Below are 23,941 nucleotides of genomic sequence, written 5' to 3'. Positions count from 1 at the left end.
CCAAGAGTTAAGAAAGTTATACATTAGACGTTTGGAGGATTATTAGAGGACTTAATTTGTGATCAAGTGGCAATGCAAACCTCGAGCCCTGCTATTCAGGAACAATTATGGATGAATGGTGATGAATGTTTAGTTGATATACTGGCAATTGTATGCAAGGCTGACACATCTAGTAGGTGTGCTAATGCAATAAGGACAGAACCAAAAGATTTAGAGATGGTTGCTATGGTAAAGGGCAATACGAAACTGGGATTTGAAGAGAAACAGAGATTTGAAGGGAAAATCTTTATATTCCTTAAAGCATATAAAGAACCACCAAAGTGTTATAGGTGTGGTAGCACGGATCATTTTGCGTGGCCAAGTCATGTCCTGCAAAGTAAATTAAAGTGTGGCGCATGCCTAATTGTGGTTCATTATACTAAGGTGTGTAGGAGGAGATCCAAGTCAGTGAAATGTATGCAGGAATGTGAGGATATTGAAAGTGGTTCCAGTAATACTGATGAGGAAGAATCGGAATGTAATTCGGATTTCAAGAAAAAAATTAGTTTAAGTGTTAGTCATGGATGTTTGCTTGTAGAGAAAAACCTGAGTGTTGGATGAAAATTGGGGGAGAGAGCATTAAAAAAAATGTTATTCAGGCTGAGTACAAATGAAGAAGTATGGAGGTAAAACATCAGAAATAAAGGGGGTACCAAATTGTTTCCTTCTGATATTGAACCAGAGAGTTATGGAGGAGAAAAGATCGAAATGGTTGGATGTCACTTGTTCAGGTTTAAGTTCAAGAACCGGCATACATATGAGAAGTTATATGTTTCAATCAAAGGTCCGTTTGTCCTTGGATGGAGGGATCAGAAAAATGTTCACATTATTCTAGAGCCTAATGGCAAAGAGCAGGTTCTGGTAATTGATGAGGGTATAAGAATAGGTGAAAGAATGTTGAAGAGTTTTCCTTCTGTATTTGAGAAAATCATTGGCAAATTAAAGGGATTCAAGCTTGAAATTTGGCTCAAAGAAGGACCTTTAGCTAAATTACATTAGGTCAGGAATGTACCCGTTTTGCTAAGAGAAGATGTATCAAGGGAACTGGATAAACCCATAGAGGCATCTGCATTGGTTTCACCCCTGGCGGTGGCACAATGGAGTAATGGCAAACTGAGACTATGGGGCTTATTACGATGTCGGGCGGATGCGGAAATGGGAATGACCGACCCCCGGTCGGCGGTCCCGACCGCCTAATTACGATGCGACCGCACATGGTGCGGTCACATACTCACATTTCCCTATGGGAACATGTGCCATAAACCGGCCGTAGCACAAGCTCCCATAGGGAAATGGGAGGTGGTGTTCATCACTGCACCTCATGGCAGGCACCTCAGGGTGCAGGGATCCACTCGGCCCCCAACCGGAGATTGCAAACAAAAGGGGGCCCTATACGGGCCCCCAAACTCGCTCTCCAACAGGCTTTCCACGTCGGAAAGCCCAGCATGGAAAGCCTACCGGAAACTGAGCATTGTAATTTGGACGGCATAAAATGTTGTCCATATGGATTACCAGCCGGTCTCTGACTGATCAACGGGCTCTTTGAGTCCGTCGGAATCTAGCCGGAATAAAAGGGCGGTTTCACTTCTGACCTCCTAAATTGTAAGAAGGCGGTTGGGAGTGAAACCAACAATCTCGGTCGGACCGAGATTGTAATTGCCCCCTATGTGTAGATTTACATCATCTGAATAGCAGTATTATTGTGGATCAACTCCCACTACCTAAAATAAAGGAAATGCTGTCTTTGTTGAAAGGAGCTAAGTTGTTTTCCATGATTGATTTATCTGCAGCATGCCACCAAATTCCCCCATCTAAAGACAGCAAGACAGCATAGAAAATAATGCGTTTATTACACTGTAAGGATTTTATCAATTTAAAAGAATGCCATTTGGCTCGGCATCGAATATTCTACTGTACAGTTGCTGAAAGTAGTGTCACTTACTTAGGACATATAATCAATTGTGATGGCCTCTAACCAAAACCTTCCCTGGTAGATGCAAAATGTGCCAGCTCCATGTTGCAAAATGAAGTAAGATTGTTCATAGGTCTGGCTGAATTTTGTTCAAAGTACATTCTGAATTTTTTGGCTAGAACTTACAACATTAAACTATTAATGAAAAATAAGAGCACATTTGAGAGGTCGCCTGAATGTGAATCAGATATTTGTAATGTGTAGGAATGTATAGCTAGTGTAGCTTTGCTCCTCCCATCCTCGTCTCCACTTTTATTATGTTCTTATCTCTCCGCACAGAATAAGCTGAAGATTACTTTATTAAGATTAAAGAGCAGACAGGTACATGACCAACACAGTACTCCTTGTTACTCTATCTATCCACCACCTTCCTAGCTCCAACCTTGAACATTCCATGTCTGTCACTACATCACGCATTACTATCTGTCAGGTGCATGGGAGCGTGGCAGACACAAGCATGGCACTTGTGTCACAGTGCGTGGCTGCCTCGTGTTTACCGGGGGTTGCTGTGTTTCAAAAAAGTGAGACGGTTGGGAGGTGGGAGAGAATGCGGTTAGATTCATTCTACCTGTAACCTACTGGCTTACCAGATGTGTCTTTAATGAATGAACAGAGCCTGAAGAACTACTCCGTTTCCTGCCTACTTATTATTCGGATCGGATACTTCTCTACACAAGCGACGAGCGGGCATGGATCCACTGCCCTCTACATTATATTTTATTAATTTTTATTGGAATTGTTTTTTTTCCTCTCCAGAAGTGGTTTCTAGAGGATTTCTCCACTTGTGAACTTCAGAGGAACTTTACTTTCAAAACGTCTTATGCGTTTGTGCTGGATAAATATCGCAAACCTGATTAACTGCGGTTATCTATTTTTTTGCACGTCATCGTGTGTTTTTCAATCTGCTGACTCTTTCCACTTACCTGCAGTTGAGTCCGCATCTTGGCAACCGGAGTCTTCGGAGCACCTTGACAACCAGAATTCTGGAAGCATCCTGAAAACCGGAACTCCACGATCCTCTCCTAGGCAACGTTCCAAAAGCAACTGCTAATGCTTCCTCGTACGACATACCTACGTGAGGTCACGCCGCTGACCTTGCGTGCTACCATCTTGCATTTTTATCCGCACACGGAGTCTGACTCAGAAGGAAGTACAGTCTTCAACAGTTAACAGTGATACACAGAACGTGTGTCTGAAGGGATTTCTTCGGTGATGCGCACACCACGTGTCTCTGAAGGTACATTTAATATTTCACGGTGACATGCACACCATCCATTTCTACTCCAATTCAGAATACTTTTCTTTGGTTCTATCCATTGCTGGCTACAATTAATTATACATTGTATACTGTGTTTCTTTCTCCCGTTTCTCATTCATTTCACTTCACAGCAGTGTACTATTAACATTATCTTATTATCCTTTTGTTATCTTGGCTCTCTTTTCTTATTGAGCCATGTCAGGAATTCTTCCTCCCCTTCCCTTTTGGCCTCAGCAGGTGAAACCCCATGGCCTGGGAAGTGTGGGAACCTGTTTTTATGTGGAGGTGTTGGAGGGAGAGGAATGCAAACCTGAAAGGAAACTTGCCTTATTGAAACACTGTTTAGGAGGAATCGGGTTAAAATAATTTAAAACCTTACCTACATTGTCTAATCATGGTAATGTCAATGTTTATGAATATGCATCTTTACAACCCAATTTACGGTATGGTAAAAAGAAAAATATTGTTATGGAAAGGTTCATATTCTACTCACAAAAACAAAAAGCTGATGAGTCTATTGAGGATTTTGTATCAGCACTTAGATCGCTTGCTGTCACATGTGATTTCGAGCACATATCATATGAAGAAGTCCTTAGAGACCAAATACTAATGAGGACAAATAACAAAAAGGTACAAGAAAGATTATGGACTATATTCAATATGCCTTTGAGTGCTGCCATCGACATAGCTAAGTCTATAGAACATTCTGAAAAATTTGTTAGAGAAATTAGAGGTAATGATAAAGGTAATGTATTCAATATCTCCAAGGAAGTAGATAAACAAAAGAAATCATTTCCACACAGAAATTAAAATGTTGCCAAATCCGGAAGGTAAATTTAGGGGTACAAAGAGTCAAAGAAGAAATACCAAGTTACTTTGCTACAGATGTGGAAGCAACAAACATTTGGTCAACTCCAAGAGTGGTCCTGCTATCGAGAAAATCTGTTCCAAATATAACAAGAAGGGTCATTTTGGAAAATTTTGTAAATCAGTTCCTAAAAGGGGGAATTACATACAAAATATTAACACTGTTAATAACGTTTGCGGAGATGAAGGTTTCACCAAATTTCCTTCATGTTTCATTACTGTTGATGATGTTTAATTGAGATTTCTGGTAGACTCATGTGCATGGTACTCCATTATTGCTTTAGATATTTTCTATGACAAGTGGCCTAAGAAAGTTCTATCTCCTCCTGATGTCTCACCCGGGGGTTACACAGGACACAAAATTGATTTGGTAGGTTTTTTCTGGGCTAATTTAGTTTTTTCGGGGCGTCACACATTTGGCAAGATATATGTTGCAAGATCAGGGCAGTCACTCCTGGGATGGCCACACCAGGAGCAATTGGGAATTAGGCTTGATTCCAGAGTGGACCCTCCTGTTTCTGCTGTTGAATTCCATAAGACCATTCATAAAGAAGACACAAGCTTCATTGATAACTTAATTGAGCAATTTCCTAGTGTTTTAGAGGGAAATTAGGAAAATACCAAGGTTTCGAACATGTTGCACCTCTCTGTCACAAAGTGAGAAATGTACCACTTTCTTACAGGAACAACCTTAAGGACTTGTGTGAAAAAGACATTATAGAACCCATCGAGTCTTCATCGTGGGTTTCTCCCATTGTTATTTCTATCAAATCTTCAGGCGAGCTTAGGCTTTGTGTGGACTTACGCAGCTTGAATAATGCCATCTGGGTACATGCTCATCTCCTACCCAATCTGCATGAGATGGTATCAACTTTGGCTGGTGCTCAAGTATTTTTGTGCATTGATTTAGCTAGTACATATCACCAGGTTGGTCTTGCCAAGGAATCAATGAATCTAACTGCTTTCATTACTCCAGAAGGTCTTTTTAAGTACCGTCATATGCCTTTTGGTCTTGCCCATGCCGCTTCAGTTTTCCAAAGACTAATGAGAGACACCTTGGAGGGTTTAACTGGAGCCATTGCTTTCCAGGATGACATACTTGTATATGGCAAGAACAATGAGGAACATGAGCTCAACTTAAAAAAAAGTCATAGCTGCTTTGTCTGAAAAGGGTCTCACCCTTCATCTTGATAAATGTAAAATCAAGGCAATGGAGGTAGAATATCTTGGACATACTATTAGTGGAATGGGCATCAGACCAAAACGCAACCATATTGAAAGCATTATTAATGCCCCCATTCCCATTTCCAAAGAACAGTTGTTGGCTTTTCTTGACCTGATTGAATTTTATGCCACATTTATACCCAATTTTGCGTCTAAAGTAGATCTTTTCAGATGCCGCCTCAAGAAAAACGCAAAATTCTCTTGGACCGATGACATGTCTAAAGCCTTTGAGAATTTGAAGAAATTTATAGTGAATGCCCCATGTTTAAAACCATTTGTGTGTGGGAAAAACTGCATCATTATGGTGGATGCTAGTAACACTGGTTTGGGTGGTGTACTGTTACAGAGAGACAAAGGGAAAGTAGCATATGCATCTAGAGCTTGAAGAGACGCAGAAAAGCACTATTCAGTTATTGAAAGAGAACTGTTAGCTAGTGTTCGGGTATGCTGATTATTGCAGGACATTTTTATGGGGAACCAAATTCACCATCAAAACTGATCATAAAGCTCTTGTTTTCTTGATGGCTCCAGGAGGAGGACGTACGATGTCTGCATGCCTTGCTAGACTAGCCACCAGGTTGCAATCTTTCCAGAACCAGATAGAATATGTAGAAGGAAAGGCAAACATACACGCAGATTGCATGTCTAGATTACCGGTAGCAAGTTCGGAAGAGATTCAAGAGGAGTATTGTGAAGTAGCGTTCACTACACATGATGTCAATTTAGTGTATGGTGAACAAACTAACCTATGTGAGGATTTTTGGCTCCTAAACACAGCAAAGATGTGAAATTGAATAAGGTCAAAAAGTACACAGTACAAGGTTTGCCCGAAAGAAGGAAGCTGTCAGGTGATATGATGAGCTATTTTAGGCTTTGTTAGAATCCGGGTTCTCTGGTTGGCACAGGTAGGTACTTGTGACATGCAGGGAACCTTCCCTCTAGTCAGGGTGAGGTCACCCTCTAGGTAGCTTGGCGCGAGCAGGCAAGGCTTATCTCAGAGCGTTATAGGTTAAGCATTTGTGAACACATACAGTAACCAAGTGACAACACTACAGATGGACACCACACAGGTTTTTATATTAAAAATAAGGATTATTTATATAGAGTTACCACAAGACCATTAAACGACAAAAATACACAATACTGTTACTTTAGATGGTAGAAGTTTGCTTAGCTCTCTTAAGTTCTTAAATGCGACAATTTAAGTCAATGTACCTTAGATGCGACACGCAGGGCAACAAAAGTGTTGCAACGGTGCTGATGCGATGAAGTTTTTGGTGCAAAGAAATAAAGACGTGAAGATCTTCCAGATGCGTTACGCTTCTCCGATGTTGCGAGAAGACTCGACTCGATGCGTCAGCTACAGCGGCATCACCCCTTTACACGATGCGATGACAGCGGCCTTGGCAGCGGCACTCTTCTCCAACGTTTGCGAGACGCTTCCGCTCGATGCGATGCTGCAGCGGCGTCACCCCTTTATGCGATGCGACGACAGCAGCTCCGACGGTGGCACGCTTCTTCTGGATGCGAGGCGCTTTTCTTGATGCGGTGCAATGCGACAACTACGATGGCTGCGATGGCGACACACTTCTTCCTCGATGCGAGACTCTTCTCTTGATGCGGTGCAATGCGTCAGCTACGATGGCTGCGATGGCGACACGCTTCTTCGGCGTTGCGAGACACTCCCGGAATGATGCAAGACACTTCCGCTCGATGCGATGCTGCAGCGGCGACACCCTTTACGAGATGCGACGACAACAGCTCCGACGGAGGCACGCTTCTCCTTCTTGAGTCGCGCTTCCAGCTCCTTGCGACACACAGTCCCTCAGAAGGCCCAACAACAGCAGCAGGCACTTCCAAAAGACTCTGGGGAGCTGGGGGGTGAAGTCCACTGGTCCTGGGACTATGTTCAGGGGCAAGCTCAGCTCAAGCCCTTGGAGATCTTTTAAGCACAAGTTGAAATAAAGTCTTTGTAGTCTTTTCTCCTCTCCTTTCAGCAGCAAGGCAACCACTGCAGGCCAATCCCCCAGGTCAGGGACAGTACTCCTCCTTACAGCTTTCCCAGTTCCTTCTCCTCAGGCAGAGGTTCTTCTTGTCAAGCAGGATCTAATTTCTTGGGAGCAGGGTCCCAATACTTATACCCCTAATTCCTTTGTTCCTCTGGGGTAGAGGGGCCTTTGCCCAGTCCAAACCAGTTCTTGAGCACTTTGTTGACATGACTCTGCCTTTCTATTCAGGGTGCAGGGCAGAGACATCAGCCGCTCCACAGGAGGTGGAGCCAGCATTGTGGTGGCAGAGCACAGCCCTATTCAGAGTCCAGGTGCACTCCTCCCACCCATCTGGATATCAATCTCTCTATTCACCACCAGGCTACCTAGCCCTGCCCCTCTGGGTTTCCCCAGCCCTGTCACTCACACAAAGCAGACAGGCAGACACACATCATAGCAGAGGCGGGCTGAAATGGTTAGGCAAGCAAATACCAACTTTCTAAAAGTGGTATTTGCAAACACAGAATATTAAAATAAACTTTACTAAAATATGTATTTTATTATTCTGAGTTCAGGCATACTAAACTCGATTTTCTACCATGTTCCCTGGGTCTGTTAGGATCATAGGATGTAACAATTCTAACAGCTCATTCTGGCCTATGGAGAACAGGTAGCCTTACAATAGTGAAAAACGAAAATGGCTGTAATTCACTATTAGGACATGCCACACACATCAGGGCTTGTCCTACCTTATGCTTACAATGCACCCTGCCCTTGGGCCTACCATAGGGGTGACTAATATGAAGTTAAGGGAAGGTTTAGGGACTGGGAAGTGGGTGCACTTGCCCAGTCAGCATGACAGTACCAGACTGCACGCAGGTTCTGCAATGGCAGACCTTAGACACATTTTACTAGGCCGCTTCTGTGGGTGGCACAACAAGTGCTGCAAGCCCACCAGCAGCATTTGTATTTACACACCCTGGGTACTCCTGGTGCACTTTACTGGGGTCTGACAGTAAACCAAATAACCCAATCAGGGAATCCAACCAACATATACATTTTAAATAGGGAGCACTTGCACTGTGGCACTGGTTGGCACTGGCACAGTGCTCTGTGCAGCCAACACCAGCAAAACACATGAGGCACAGCGACAAAAAGTGGAAGGAAGACTCACGCCAAGGTGCCATGTCTAACAGGGTGCATGATGAGTTGGCTATTGAGAACATTTCAGTTATGAGTGGTGACAAAATTATTCCTCCTCATTCGCTGAGAAACACTAGTGTTGAAATTGCCCAGGAGACGCATTAGAGACATTTTTGGTGACCTGGTATTGATGTGTCTGTTGAGCATTTTGTGCGCACTTGCGCCAAATGCTCAAATAGTGATAAGTCGGCTGTCGTTTTACGCCCTGAGCCTAATCCTGTAGATTTACCCTCTGGTCCGTGGAGCAAACGGGGTTTGGATATCACTGGCCCATTTTGTATTTTACCCAAGCATAAAGCCTTTGGCATTGTTCTCATTAATTACTATTCAAAAAGGCCTGAAGTCAAGATGGTTAAGGAGGTTACTTCACAAAGTGGTATAGAGTTTCTAAATGAAGTTTTTTGTAGGGAAGCGATTCCCCAAGAAATCCTCACTGACAACGGACCCCAATTTGTTAGTAAGGAAATGGAATGTTTTTTGGAGAAATGTGGAATTACTCATAGGAAAATAGCTGTTTTCCACCCCTAGGCCAATGGCCAAGTTGAGCGTTTCAACCGTGTAGTGAAGGAGGCTATTCAACTTTCAGTAAAGGGGGGTTTGAATTAGCGTAATGCTGTGCAATCCATGGTATTGGCGTACAGAACCACACCCAATTCCGTTACCTTGGGTAGTCCATTTGAACTTTTGAAAGGACGTAAACCTAGCACATACCTAGCTCATTGGTGGTTGAAGAAGAACCTTGGTGAAATCAAAGATTTCACTAATGTAGACTATGAAATAGTTTGACATAGAGTTGAAGCCTACAAAAGGAAAATGAAACAAGTCATGGGAAAGAAATTGGGTTCTGTAAGCAAACAGGGGATTGCAGTTGGTGATTTGATTTGCATAAAAAAAAGAGGGTGTTGCCAAGGGTTTCCCTGTTTGGTCAGTTCCCAAAAGAGTTATTGAGGTTTTAAAAAATGCTGTCAGAGTCGAGGGTGGCAGTGTCTGGAATCTAAACAGAGTCTCCCTGTTTAAAGGTGTGGTAATCACTGAAAAGAAGATTCTAACAGTGATGTGTTTCTAGATGTTGGGCAACATAATGATCTAGGGAATTATGCTTCTTCCCTTATCAATCACAAGAATTTTCCTTCTAGGATTGTGCGAAATGATCGCCTCCCTGCGAGGTTCAAAGATTTTGTCATGAAATAGCTTTAGTTTTTTTTATTATGTTTTTTTTTCTTTTCTTTAAGGGGGATGGTGTTTCGAGTGCATGGTAGTGTGGCATACACGAGCGTGGCACTTGTGTCACAGCTCGTGACTGTCTCGTGTTTAGCCGGGGATGTTGTGTTTCAAGAAGTTTGGGAGGTGGGAGAGAATGCGGTTAGATTCATGATTCTACCTGTAAGCTACTGGCTTACCAGACATGTCTTTGATGAATAAACCGCGTCTGAAAAACTACTCCATTTCCTGCCTACTTATTATTCGGATCGGATACGGATACTTCTCTACACTATCTACATCATTCTATTCTACTTACATCACTCTGTTCTGTAGACATGACACATCTGCACAAGGAACAGTAAAGTTACATAGCATGTGATTCTCCCTGGAACAGCTGAGTTTAACTGGCGTGTGAATCCTTTTCTCAGGACAGCCCTTCTATGTGAGACACATTTAATTTTCATTCCAGTGAGACATAAAAATGCAAATCTATTCACGTTGGAGAATGAAATGTCACAGTAAGGATGGAGTTTGAGGCTTAGTTTTCCTTAAGTTAGCTAGAGTATGAATCTTGTGTTAAAGCACACACATTTCAAGGGGCTTATTTACAAGAAACTGACGCATCTTTATAGAAACGCTTGCGCCACCATGGATGCGCCTTATTTACAATACGGCGCACCATGGCACGAGGATTGACAGATGCGTCAGAAATTCTGGCACATCTGTCGGCGCAAAAGTCACGAATTTCTGGAGTCGTGTCGCAAGCACGACGCAACTCCGGTAATGCATGGGGAGGCCTATTCCTAATACACTGCATCTCTTCTTACATCTGCTCCAAGCAGGCGTAGGGTTTTGACGCAGTGGCATCCTAAAAGTGGCGCAGTGAAATCTTGTAGATTTCACTGCTTCACTTCTATGAGACTTTCCCACATTGGAACGCCCACCCAGCATACATTATACCCGGCGCCGATATAATGTGACGCTGGCCTTTACAATGTGGCGCATCTCCCTAGATAAGTCATGTTCAAAATGGGCCGCAATGTGGCACATTGTTTACGACGCCGCTGCGCCACAAAAAGTGACGCAACAGCGGTGCAAAAAGTGTTGCAAGAGACTTGTAAATCTGCCCCCAAGTATTTTCTAATCAGGGCCTAACGCACAGAGAAAGGTGCTGCTGCGTGGCGATTTGCCCTAGGCCTCACTCTTTGCAGGGCCCCGCACTGTCACTGCTGAATGTTTTGACATATCACAAAAGAAAGCAAAGGCTGCTTTTGTGATTCATTCATGATGAGGCAGGCAATGCCAGCCGCAACTAGATGGCACCATATCACTAAACGCACTGCCTCGAATTATGTCCAAGGACATTGTTTGCATTTTGAATGAGATCTCATCTGATAGGCCCTATGGAAACTGCTGCATGTAATTAAAGATATTCCTTGCAGTCTTATTAATGCACAACCAGTCACGTGCCTGCCTCCTGCATACTCTAAAAGTCTGGTTCTTCTGCACGGCCTCTTCCTACATCCGGGCTTGCAGATTTGGAGACAATTTAGCAGTAAGCACATGTCCAACCTTCTACTTTCAGAACCCTGCACAAGATTTTGGGAAGCCTTACCCCACTGTTTCATATTACAGGAGTGACTGGAGAAGACCTTCAACGTCAAATGCAATTTTCATAAAATAGGTGCCAATGTATGAGGTAAATGTCTTTATGCAAAGATACTGTAAATGTTGCGAAGAACAGTAGAAAAAGAGGCATGGCTGTCAAGGGTGAAAGTTACGGGCAGCTTCAATATGAACGACTTACCTATGTAAAATGGCGAGTTCCTTTTGCTGGCAAAATCATCAATGTACGATATACCAAATGGCTGGATAGGGACTCCACCCACTCCGAGGAGAAACTGGCCAATGAAGAGGAAGGATATGACGTGCATAGTCCCCTTTATGGACTGATTGGCGCAGCTGGAATTATTCAGCGCCCGGCTGGTCCCATCCAGCTGACAAATGTCAGTCAAGTTGCTGGACGCACCTGTGAAATTGGAAAACAAATGGTCAAGGACCAATCTCATTATTTGCAGCTTTATATAGTGCGGACATGAACCCGAAGGCATCAGAGCGCTTTACAATACACAGGATACAGGGTTACAGCAGGTTACAGTATTAGGATTTAAACCCGGACGTCTAGTGGATGCATACAAAAGTTACCTCAAGAGATAGTTCCAACAGCTGGGTGGAGGACATACACAGTTAAACAAAGTTAGATCAGGGCGCAGTGGAGAAAGTACTTAAGTATGGTCGAGGGTGGATTAACCAAGATGTCCGTCAAATAGAACCTTGATGTTCTTTTTGAAGGTTGCTAGGCAGGTGGTTAAACGGACTGAGGGAGGCAGAGAGTTCTAGATTCTAGTGGCGCTACCACAGAAAGACTGATTCATGTATTGTTCTCCACTAAAAGTGGGCGGTTCAAAGATCAGGGATTGGACATTTCTGGAGCTTCAATTTGCTTCGGAGATTTTTAGTTTCTCTATTAGATAGGGAGGTGAGGAAGAGTGCAGCGCTCTGTGAGTAACGCATGCAATTTTGAATTGGGGATTCATTGGAGGCTTAGCATAGCAGGGGAAATGTGGTTACATTTCTTGATGTCTAAGATGAAGGGTGCTGCAGCATGCAGTGTTGCTCTCAATGGGCCTAGGTGAACTTTGGGAATGCCTGAGAGAAGGGCAATTCCAAAGTGTAGTCTAGATAGAACGAGAGACTGCACCACTGTTTTGAGGTTCTGATCGAAATCAATTGTTTGATTCCTCAAAGCTGCCTAAGTTGGTGGCATGTGCTGTTGGCCATGGCTGCTATGAGGCTGTGAAGATTGAGATGATTATCAAGGGTGATGCCGAGTGATCTGGCACTCATGACAATGGCGGGGCAGACATTGAAGGTTGTAATGGAATGTTGCCATCCATTCTTTCACTAGAGTCATTGCTTTTGGAGGTGAGATCAAGAGAAATTCGGTTTTAGTTGGGTTGTGTTTTAAATGGTGGTTTGACATCCAGTTTTGAATCTTGAAGAGTGTATTTGAAAGCAGGGCAATGCCCTACGGGGATTAGATTTTCGAGTATATTTGGATATCGTCGGCGTAGAGGTGGAAGAGAATCCCAGAGTTTCTGAGAACCACACATAGTGGTTCTAGATAGACGTTGAAGAGGGTTGGGCAGAGGATCGAACCTTGAGGAACCCCCTATTGATAGGTAAGAGAAGAACCAGTTGAGGACAGTGCCTCCACATCCTATGCTTAGTTCACGAATACAAAGGAGGTCAAGATGGTTGACAGTGTTGAATTCTGCAGATAGATCCAAGAGGCCCAGGAGGCAGTAATAGCCGGAGTCGAGGACTCTAAGGGAGTCATCGACAATTTGGAGGATCGCAGTTTCTGTAATGTGACCCTGGCAGAAACGTGATTGGAGAGTGCCTAGGAGGTTGTTTGTTTGAATGTGTGAGGCTAGTTGGGACACTACGCAACTTTCAATGACTTTTCCTAAAACTGGATGTGTGGACAATAGTGTTTCAGGTTCTTTGGATCAAGAGGTTGTTTTTTCAAGAGTAGAATGATTTGACCCATCTTTAGTCATTCTTGGAAGAGGCCCTGTTTGAGAGAAGAATCGACCAAGGTGGTTCATATGGAGAGTAGATGTTTGGCAAGAGATTTGCTTATAGAGCCTGGAATGGCATCCTGATGATGGTTTGAGAGTTTTACTTTGGAGATAGTTCATTGTATGTCCTGCTAGGAGGAAAGGATTACCATAATTATAGTGCCTTGCATAGTAAAGACTCAACCATTTCAAGGGTGTTGTTGATAGGAAGAAATATATGGATGTCTCTACATTTTTTAATCAAAGAAAGCCACAAAGTCGTTTCAAAGGGCCACGGGTGGCTTAGGAGCGAAGTGATAGAGGGGTTAGTCCACTGTTCAATGACCTTGACTAGGCGCTTCGGTCTATTTATTGCAGAATTCACAAGGGCACTGATATGGGAGGATTTGGCTCTGAGTATTTGTTCTCTCGCTTTGCGAAGCTTAGTCATACTCATGTGAGATGTTGCTTGTCTCCGTTCTTTCTCGCATTTTCTGATAACCTTTCGTTCTTCATAAAGCTCTTTTGAAAACCATGGCCTAGAGGGTTTTGGTCTGGATAAATAGCACTTTAGGGGTGCACATTTGTCAATAAGGGATTCCATGCAGTTGTACTTGTCAGTGGCCTTGTTAATGTCAAGATGAGGTGTAATCACAATTAGGGGGGGAAAGGCCATGATGGCCATGGATTCTGTGTCAAGGGTGGATGTGTCTCTAATTCATATTTTCTCTTTCTTGAGTTGCCTGTATGTTTTGGTGGAAGAGCGGTTAGAGAGAATGGTATCTGCATGTGATCAGACCAGTCGACTGGGATGGGGTTATATATCTTTAGGTAGGGGGAAGTGGAGACTATCAGATCAAGAATGGTGCCTCTGTGGTGTAGGTTTGGATTACTGACAGAATATCGACAGACAGAATATCGAGCTACAAGAATATCGAGTCTACAATATCGATGGACAGAATATAAACAGCCTATCTCTACAATGGTATGTACAAAAATATCTAAACCAAAATATTGTTGATTCAAATATCTTTTTTTTAAATGTCTTAAAAATAATTAAATAATAAACATAATTAATAAAATGATAGTTAGAATTATTTAAAAATGTTAAAAACTGATACATGATAAATTTGATATTAAAAAATTAAACATACATGTTATTTTTTAAATATATATTAACTCAATAATATTAATAAATAATTATTTTATTTAATTATAACATGTTAGAAACATAAGAATAGTTATAAATACATATATATACATAAACCTGTAATATAAATATAAAAGTAAAATATATATATATATATATAATATATTAGAATATTAAAATTTTATATTTATTTTTAAAGAATATTTTACACTACATTAACTATAAAAGTAGGAAAATGTTGGATAGTGTAGGGGATAAAATAACTATTCCCACTACAGAAAGGGCAACAGTAGGAAAAGTGTTAGATAGCGGAGGGGAATCATTTACTATTCCCCCTACAACAAATGCAACAGTAGGGAAAGTGTTGGATAGCAGGGGGAATAATTTACTATTCCCACTCCAGTGAGTGCAACAGTAGGGAAAGTATTGGATAGCGGGTGGGTAAAATATACTATTCCCACTACAACGGGTGTAACAGTAGGGAAAGTGTCGGATAGCGGGGGGTTAAATTTACTATTCCCACTCCAGTGAGCGCAACAGTAGGGAAAGTATTGGATAGCGGGTGGGTAAAATTTACTATTCCCACTCAGAGCGTAACAGTAGAGAAAGTTTTAGATAGCGGGTGGTTAAAAATTACTATACCAACTCCAGCGAGTGCAACAGTAGGGAAAGTGTTGGATAGCGGGTAGATAAAAATTACTATTCCCACTCCAGCGAGTGCAACAGTAGGGAAAGTGTTGGATAGCGGGTATGTAAAAAGTACTATTCCCACTCCAGCGAGTGCAACAGTAGGGAAAGTGTTGGATAGCAGGTATGTAAAAATTACTATTCCCACTCCAGCGTGTGCAACAGTAGGGAAAGTGTTGGATAACGGGTATGTAAAAATTACTATTCCCACTCCAGTGAGTGCAACAGTAGGGAAAGTGTTGGATAGCGGGTATGTAAAAATGACTATTCCCACTCCAGTGAGTGCAACAGTAGGGAAAGTGTTGGATAGCGGGGTGGGTAAAAATGACTATTACCACTCCAGTGAGTGCAACAGTAGGAAAAGTGTTGGATAGCGGGGTGGGTAAGAATTACTATTCCCACTCCAGTGAGTGCAACAGCAGGGAAAGTGTTGGATAGCGGGTGGGTACAAATTACTATTACCACTCCAGCGAGTGCAACAGTAGGGAAAGTGTTTGATAGCGGGTGGGTAAAAATTACTATTCCCACTCCAGAGAGTACAACAGTAGGGAAAGTTTTGGATAGCAGAGGGGAATCATTTAGTATTCCCACTCCTGCAAAATAATTAACAAATAATTAATTGTTCAAAAATAATTTACCTTCACTATATTCCACTATAAACGTCACCACCAATATTGCAAAATATTACACAATTAACAAAATTATTTAACAATTAATTAATGAACTAATAATTAACAAGCAAATTAAAAACAATCAAAACTAAATTAGTTCACACAATTGACACTACAAAGGTGCCGATTCCGATCCGGCAAAAACAAATTGCGTATGACTCGTATCCGTATATTTTCATGTACGAATGGTACAAGTACCGTACAAACTGCGAAGTACGATTTGTACGTGAAAAATACATACGAATTGCGTCGGGAAAAGGGTACGAGAGGGAGCCGGAAATTTTTACGTCCGAATAGCGTCGGGAAAAGTGTACGAATGGGAGCCGGACATTTTTACGTGCAAATCGTAAAACAGAAGTCCGAGCGCGCAAGTACGATCCGTACTGCCCGTCCGAATACACAACCGCATGTAAAAGGCCCCGTACGGAGCGAACGCTGTAGCACACATGTACACGGGTAAACTTGTGCCCGGATATGAGTCGTACACCCCCCCTCCCCCCGCATATGTCAGCACCGTACCCCCCCTCCGCACCGTACCCCAGGACCGTACCCCAGCCCCGCACCTGTACGCGCCGCACCCCAGGCCCGTCTCCCAGCCCCGCACCTGTACGCACCGTACCCCAGGCCCGTACCGCAGCCCCCCACCTGTACGTGCCGCACCCCAGGCACGTACCCCAGCCCCGTACCTGTACGCACCGTACCCCAACACCGTAGCCCAGCCCCGCACCTGTACGCACCGTACCCCAACACCGTACCCCAGCCCCGCACCTGTACGCACCATACCCCAACACCGTACCCCAGCCCTGCACCTGTACGCACCGTACACCAACACCGTAGCCCAGCCCCGCACCTGTACGCACCGTACCCCAACACCGTAGCCCAGCCCCGCACCTGTACACACCGTACCCCAATACCGTACCCCAGCCCCACACCTGTACGCACCGTACCCCAACACTGTAGCCCAGCCCCGCACCTGTACGCACCGTACCCCAACACCGTACCCCAGCCCGCACCTGTATGCACCGTACCCCAACACCGTACCCCAGCCCTGTACCTGTACGCACCATACCCCAACACCATATTCCAGCCCCCCACATGTACGCGCCGCACCCCAGGCCCGTACCCCAGCCCCGCACCTGTACGCACCGTACCCCAACACCGTAGCACAGCCCCGCACCTGTACGCACCGTACCCCAACACCATACCCCAGCACCCCACCTGTATGCGCCGCACCCCAGGCTCCTACCCCAGCCCCGTACCTGTACGTACCGTACCCCAACACCGTACCACAGCACCCTCACCCAGCATCGCGTATGTACGGACCTTACCTACGCGAAAAATACTCGTACAGAACCAGGCCACTGTAAAACAGCACAAGGAGGGTCAATTCGACTCGCACAACACCACAAAACACGTCTACATGACAAAATTATTCTCAATGACTGACCTGGCACATCCAAACAGGCAAACAGAGGCCCTAAATCACAACCACCTCTTATAACACACCCACCACAAATTCAAACCCAGCCACACCCACAAATGGACCAATAAAAAGGGCCCACACACACAACCCATGAGCCTTTGCAACAGACCCACTGCTTCCAGACCCCACAGACAAACAACAGCACCTTACTTACACCTTAACTACACCTTAACTCACACACCTTCACACAACCTCCTTCACAAACACCCCCTCTTCACATTCACACACACACCATCACATTCAGACCCACACACCCACAACCATCCACACCCACTCCCCACACCATGCCCACAGACAAGAATCCAAAGTTCACAAGGGCGGAGCTGGACCTCCTTGTCAACAAAGTCATCAGAGTCGAGCCACAGCTGTTTGGAACATTGGTCAGACAGACCAGCATAGCCCAAAAAACAAGCCTGTGGCAGAGGATCTTCGATAAGGTGAATGCTGTTGCGCCCATCCGAAGGACCAGGCATGAATGCCAAGCCAGGTGGTACGATCTGCGCAGGACAGTCAAGAGGAAAATGAACGAGGAATACGCCCAGAGTAACATCACTGGAGGTGGGCTGCCCCGCAGACCCGTACATTACCATCACTGGGAGGAGAAGGTGATGGCTATGCTTCTGCCGGTGGGAGTACACAGAGTCGAAGGAGTCGCAGAGCCTGGTGAGTACACAAACAACTCACGTAACATGGGGGGAATGGCATCCACACCACAAATACACCAAATGCACGCAACTTCCCCCAAGCCCACACCGCACACAACCACACTAAAAAACCACGCTCATGCCACTAACGTCTCCATGCCCATTCACAAATAAAGGCAATGCCATGTCCCAGGCCACACCAACCACAAACACAAGACTGGATGTCCGGGATGCTGGAAAGGTGGGGCTCACACAACACATTGTGCAACTCAGAAGCAGACACCAATGCCCTCAGCCCATATGGGCTAGGTACATACACATGCACCATGCCCAATGCACAGGGACTGGCAAAGTACTGACAAGGTAGCTGACACTTGGCCCTGCTGTATGCAGCACAAGGCCCTCCTGTGACCACTGTACACTCAAACACCAACTCCACAAGCTCAGATATCTAGCACAGGAACTCACACTCACTGTCATGCCAGCATGCACTATGAGGGGACAGACACATCACCTGGGAGACCCAATGACAAATCACACTACACCCAACAGCAGGCTCGGTCACACACCCCCCTCACACAAGCACACACCCCTGGGGCAGGCAACGGATTTACCCACTCTCACAATGGACATGTGACACAACAAGACCAATCCATAGCCAAATAAGCATCCTAGCCAAAAATCTACTGGTCAAACACTCAGGAGAACATATCAATCTGTCCCCCGCAACATACCCATCCCCAAGTGGACATGAGAGGAATGCTAGGCACACCCAACTACCTGGAGGAACTGTGACAACTTGAATATGTATGAAACATTGATGTGGCATGAAACAGCATTAACATTGTCTCTCTCTCACACACAGGGCAATGTCATCGACCACCCCCCAACAATGGGGGGGAACAATCACAGTCCCAGGCTCAGCGTGAAGATGAGCCCACTGGCAGCGACGACTCTCACCACTCCGTGGATGACCCCGACCAACCTGGCCCCTCTGATGCCCAAGCCCCTGCAGCACCTGCGTCAGGTACATCTGTGCCAACCCCCACCCCCATTACTGCCACATCCCAGGAGACACCCAGGAGCCCTGCTCGCACTGAACAACAGAGCCAGTCTGACCAGGAGGGACAAGATTCTCCGGGCACCCAGGAGGAGGCAGACAACCCCGCAAATGCCATCCCTCAGGGGTCCCGTAGACCCGATGTGCCCACAACGGCAGACCAGGCTCGTGTGGGCAGGGGTGGTGGGAGTGGAGGCAGGCGGAGGCAAGAACCTGACCAGGCAGCTGAGGGAACCGGTATGTCACACATACGCCACATCCTGGACACATACCGGCGTGACACCAGGGGCATCAGCCATGTAGTGTCGAGACTCACAGAGATGAAGGGGACTCTCGACGAGATGAAGAACCTGCAGGCCGAGCAACATGCCAGTCAACAACAACACCAAGGACGGATGGAGGCAAGACTGGCTGAGCTCCTGGCGGTGCAAACGGACATGAGCCGTTCACTCCGTCGGATCGCCGACAACATGGGCAACCCTCCCTGTGCCACCAGGCGAAGACCACCACCAGCCACAGGGAGGGAGGAGGAGGAGGATTCGTCCGACGGAGCATCACAGACATCGTTAAGGCCTGCACCTGAGGGTCCCCCCAGGAAGGTGGGTCGTCCACGGAAAAGACCGTGAGTCAGCGGACCATCAACATCTCCCAGGTCACCTGGCCTGGCACCTGGCCCTCTGGCGCAACAGCAGCACCTCACCCAATGACATTCTCTGCCACATGGACTTGCTGGTCACAGTCTGACCAATGATGACCAACACTGTGGTCTGGACTCTGATGACTCCAACTGACAAGGATGCCATCTCCCCCTGTGAACTTTGGATTCTATGCACCCGGTAGAGCACCTTAGTTCATCTAACAAAAGACTTACCCCACCAAAAATAAAAACTTAATTTTGTCATGAGATGTTGCTGTCATTTGGCATTATTCCACAACATATGTGTGTGTAAATGTCAAACTACGCGTGTGTAGGGGCCCTATCCTCATGGTAATGTCACCGTAGGCGTACGCCATAGTGATATGGCCCCTACACGCGTGTGTACGGGCCGTATCACTATGGCGTACGCCTACGGCAACACTACCATGGGTATAGGGCCCCTACACACGCGTGTACGGGCCGTATGACTATGGCGTACGCCTACGGCAACACTACCATGGGGATAGGACCCCTACACACGCGTGTACGGGCCATATCACTATGGCGTACGCCAACGGCAACACTACCATGGGAATAGGACCCCTACACATGCGTGTACGGGCCGTATCACTATGGCGTACGCCTACGGCAACACTCCCATAGTGATACAGCCCGTACACACGCGTGTACGGGCCGTATCAATATGGCGTACGCCTACGGCAACACTCCCATCATGATACGGCCCGTACACACGCGTGTATGGGCCGTATCACTATGGCGTACGCCTACAGCGACACTACCATGGGGATAGGACCCCTACACACGCGTGTACGGGCCATATCACTATGGCGTACGCCTACGGCAACACTACCATGAGGATAGGACCCCTACACACGCATGTACGGGCCGTATCACTATGGCATACGCCTACAGCAACACTGCCATGGGGATAGGACCCCTACACACGTGTGTACGGGCCATATCACTATGGCGTACGCCTACGGCAACACTCCCATCGTGATACGGCCCGTATACACGTGTGTACGGGCCGTCTCACTATGGCGTACGCCTACGGCGACACTACCATGGGGATAGGACCCCTACACACGCTTGTACGGGCCGTATCACTATGGCGTACGCCTACGGCAACACTACCATGGGGATAGGACCCCTACACACGCGTGTACGGGCCGTATCACTATGGCGTATGCCTACGGCAACACTACCATGGGGATAGGACCCCTACACGCGTGTGTAGGGGCCATATCACTAGAGTAGTGGTGCCCTAGGGTTACGTTTGAAACGCACCGTACCGGTGTGGGTATTTGAAAATTACAATGGGAACACATAGGGGACAAGTATTAGGGCCTAAATGCATGCTGGTTGTCATGGATACCCAGTTTAAAGATCAAATTTTTCCATCATGTGGCCTGGAAAAAGCAGTTGGCCAGCTTATACATTGTTGCAAAGTGGTTGTTGACTTGACATGATGCTGCAAATTTGAAAAAATGCTAATGCTGTCACTGGTGTATGTTCAAAGGGATTGGAGGAAACGTAGGATGCAAATGAGTCTGACCAATCACTCGGTACTCCTGTAAAGGAAATAGCCCAGCAAGGCAGATATAAGTCAGCCAGAACCCATGAGAGGGCACTTGCCTGCACAACCTTTCATCGACACCACTGCTGCTGTTTGGCTTCCCTGACACCATGTCAAGGACTGTGGAGAGGGCCCAGCCTTTCACCCAGGAGGAGAATGAGGCGTTGCTGGACATCATCCTCCCACAGTTCCCCAGCCTGTATGGTAGACCAGGGGTGCAGGTGAGTGCTGACTCCGCTACCTTTGACTGTGCCCCTTCTTTTTGTGACTGGCACTTCTGGCATTGTGTCCAGGTGTGACAGACATGCAATGTTGTTTAGAGTGGGTCCGGGGGGGGGGGGATGGCTTAGGTGTGTCATGCAGAGCATGATGTGGTTCATGTGTGCACTCCTCACTTGCATTGTGCTTACTGTGACATTCACTGCATGGTGCATGGCACATTCAGCATGGCTACTCCTCTTGGCCATTCTTGTTCTATAGTCCTGAGGTGATTCAGTGTTCCCCCCGGTGTGACAGGTGACTGTACCCACAGATGTGTGTGAGGTTAGTGGAGCTGTGGTGAGAGTGACCAAATGATGTGTACGCCCCCTGGACATTAATGTATGTGAATGTTCCTTGTCATGTGGGTGAATGTCTATGTGGAGTGTTGCACCGCAGCTGCATGGAGGAGGCAACTGCTCAACCCATCTGATGTAAGAAGTAAGCCGTGATGTGTGTCTGACTAGCTGGGCTAGCCCCACGCCTGTGACACCCCCAAGGCAAGTGGCACATGTGCAGAGTGATGTTTGTATCCGCTGTTGCCACTGGCAGGTGATTTATCTGTGCCTGTGTGTGTCTGTGTTCTCTGCTGAGGTTGGGTCAGTGGCCTGGGGCATGTGACTGCTTGGAGGTGCTGTCCATCAGCCTTGTGTTGCTTGTGATGTACAGTGTGTGCCATGATCAGGGAGTGTGTTGCACCCCTCATGCCACCTGTGTACTTTCAATGCCATGTAGTGCATTGGGGCTTACACAGAGGCGAAATTCCCTATGACGAAGGTGCTATTAGTTTGCAGCATGCTATGCCCTGTTCAACAAATGAAAGATGTCCTAATGTGTGTCTCTGTGACATGGTGCAGGTGTAGTGATCTATTCTCACTTTGTCATCCTCACAGGTAACCGCCTACGAGAAGGGGAAGATATGGAAGCGGGCCGTCAGGGCCGTGATCTCCGTGGAGGGTCGCAGTCGGCGCCTGGCCCAGGTGAGGAAACGCTGGCAGGACATCCGGTGCTGGACCAGGAGGATGGCCCGGGTCCTGCTGGGGGACTCACCAGCACGAAAACACGGCGGGCGCCGGCGCCTGACCCACCAACTGAAGCGTGTCTTGGTGGTGGTCTTCCCTGACATGGATAGGCGGTTACAGGAGAAGCAGCAGCAAGGGGGTAGGTACATGTGTGTCTGTTGTGTGTCACAAGCTTTTGGAAGTGCTCAGTCGCATGGATACACTGCCAGGGTTTATATGTGCAGTGCATATCTTGTTCCCCCTAGTCAACCGCTGCTGTTCTTCCTCCCTTCCCCTCCTTGACATGTGTTCCCTGGTCTGTGTGTAATCACTATTGCACATGGTCATCTAGGCTGCAAGGTCATCACGGTGCACAATGCTTTCTGCATCATGTGTGGGGGTGGTCTGTGACATGTGTTGGTACCTTGCCAGTGCCCTGTCCTGTCCACTCATTTGGGGGTCCATAATTGTTGGCACTGTCCTGAGGCTCCACATAGGAGTGTGAGGTTTTAAATACACACCCTTGCAGCATGCATGACCAATGTAGTGGCCTCAGACATGATATGCATGAGTGGGAGATATACATAGGGCCAGGACGGTTGCTCCAGTTACAGTCAGATCATTCCAGGACCATGGAGCAGTGTGCCCACTACTGTCCCATGAGACACCTTATCCTAGGAATCATGTGTGGCATCACACACTGTGGCCAGTCTCTGTGTGTTCAGCATAGTTTGGCCTCTGTGGCATTGTTCCCTGCCCTAATTTCTATTAACGTAAATTGTGCTACATGTGTCCACTGTACAGGGTGAACCCATTAGGCTTGTGCATACTCACACTGGGCAGTGCCTGTGTGTCTATGTACAACTATCAGTTGATGGTTGTTTGTCACAGATATATGTGTGGTCAGCCTCACGAGGTGATGTTGAGTACATTTAGGAGTTCTTGATTCCCCTTTTAGTAAACACAGATTGAGAGGTGTAACTACTTGCTCTGTCTCAATCACATAGTCACATGTATGGGGGGTTTGTGAGGGAAAGGCATACTTGTCAAAACCTTATGTCTCCTTGCCAGGTCTGACCTGTGTGTGCTAATTGTCTGGCCTGACACTCAACGTGCAGTGACCCAGACATGTTGTGCAGGGTGTCATGTTTGTGCTTTGCAGCATGTGTCAAAAGTTGCTATACATGTTTCCAGCTCATCCATTATTGGCACCGGTGTGTGCTCCCGATGCTATGTGGTTTGGTCTGTGTGTGCTGACATCTGTGTGGACATTCTTCGGTCCTATCAGGGTGTCTCCTCAGTGCAGGTGCTCCTTATTCCAACACTATTTCAGGGCCATTAGCTAATGCATTGTCCTGTGTCTGGACATGTGTGCC

The 23,941-nt window shown here is 46.2% G+C and overlaps 1 protein-coding gene across 1 annotated transcript in view; it reads right to left on the bottom strand.

Moving 5' to 3' along the window:
* The window catches only part of LOC146806068 (solute carrier organic anion transporter family member 2B1-like), a 420,860-nt gene that overhangs the window by 273,668 nt on the left and 123,251 nt on the right, over nucleotides 1-23,941 (bottom strand). The window contains exon 5 of the mRNA XM_085623370.1: nucleotides 11,562-11,783. Within this exon, the coding sequence (XP_085479496.1) occupies nucleotides 11,562-11,783 (222 nt within the window). The remainder of the gene's footprint in view (nucleotides 1-11,561; nucleotides 11,784-23,941) is intronic.

This window comes from Triturus cristatus, chromosome 8, assembly GCF_964204655.1.
Source record: "Triturus cristatus chromosome 8, aTriCri1.1, whole genome shotgun sequence".
Lineage (NCBI taxonomy): Eukaryota > Metazoa > Chordata > Amphibia > Caudata > Salamandridae > Triturus > Triturus cristatus.
Note: the sequence above shows the minus strand (reverse complement) of the source record. Positions and strands in the feature narration are given on the sequence as shown.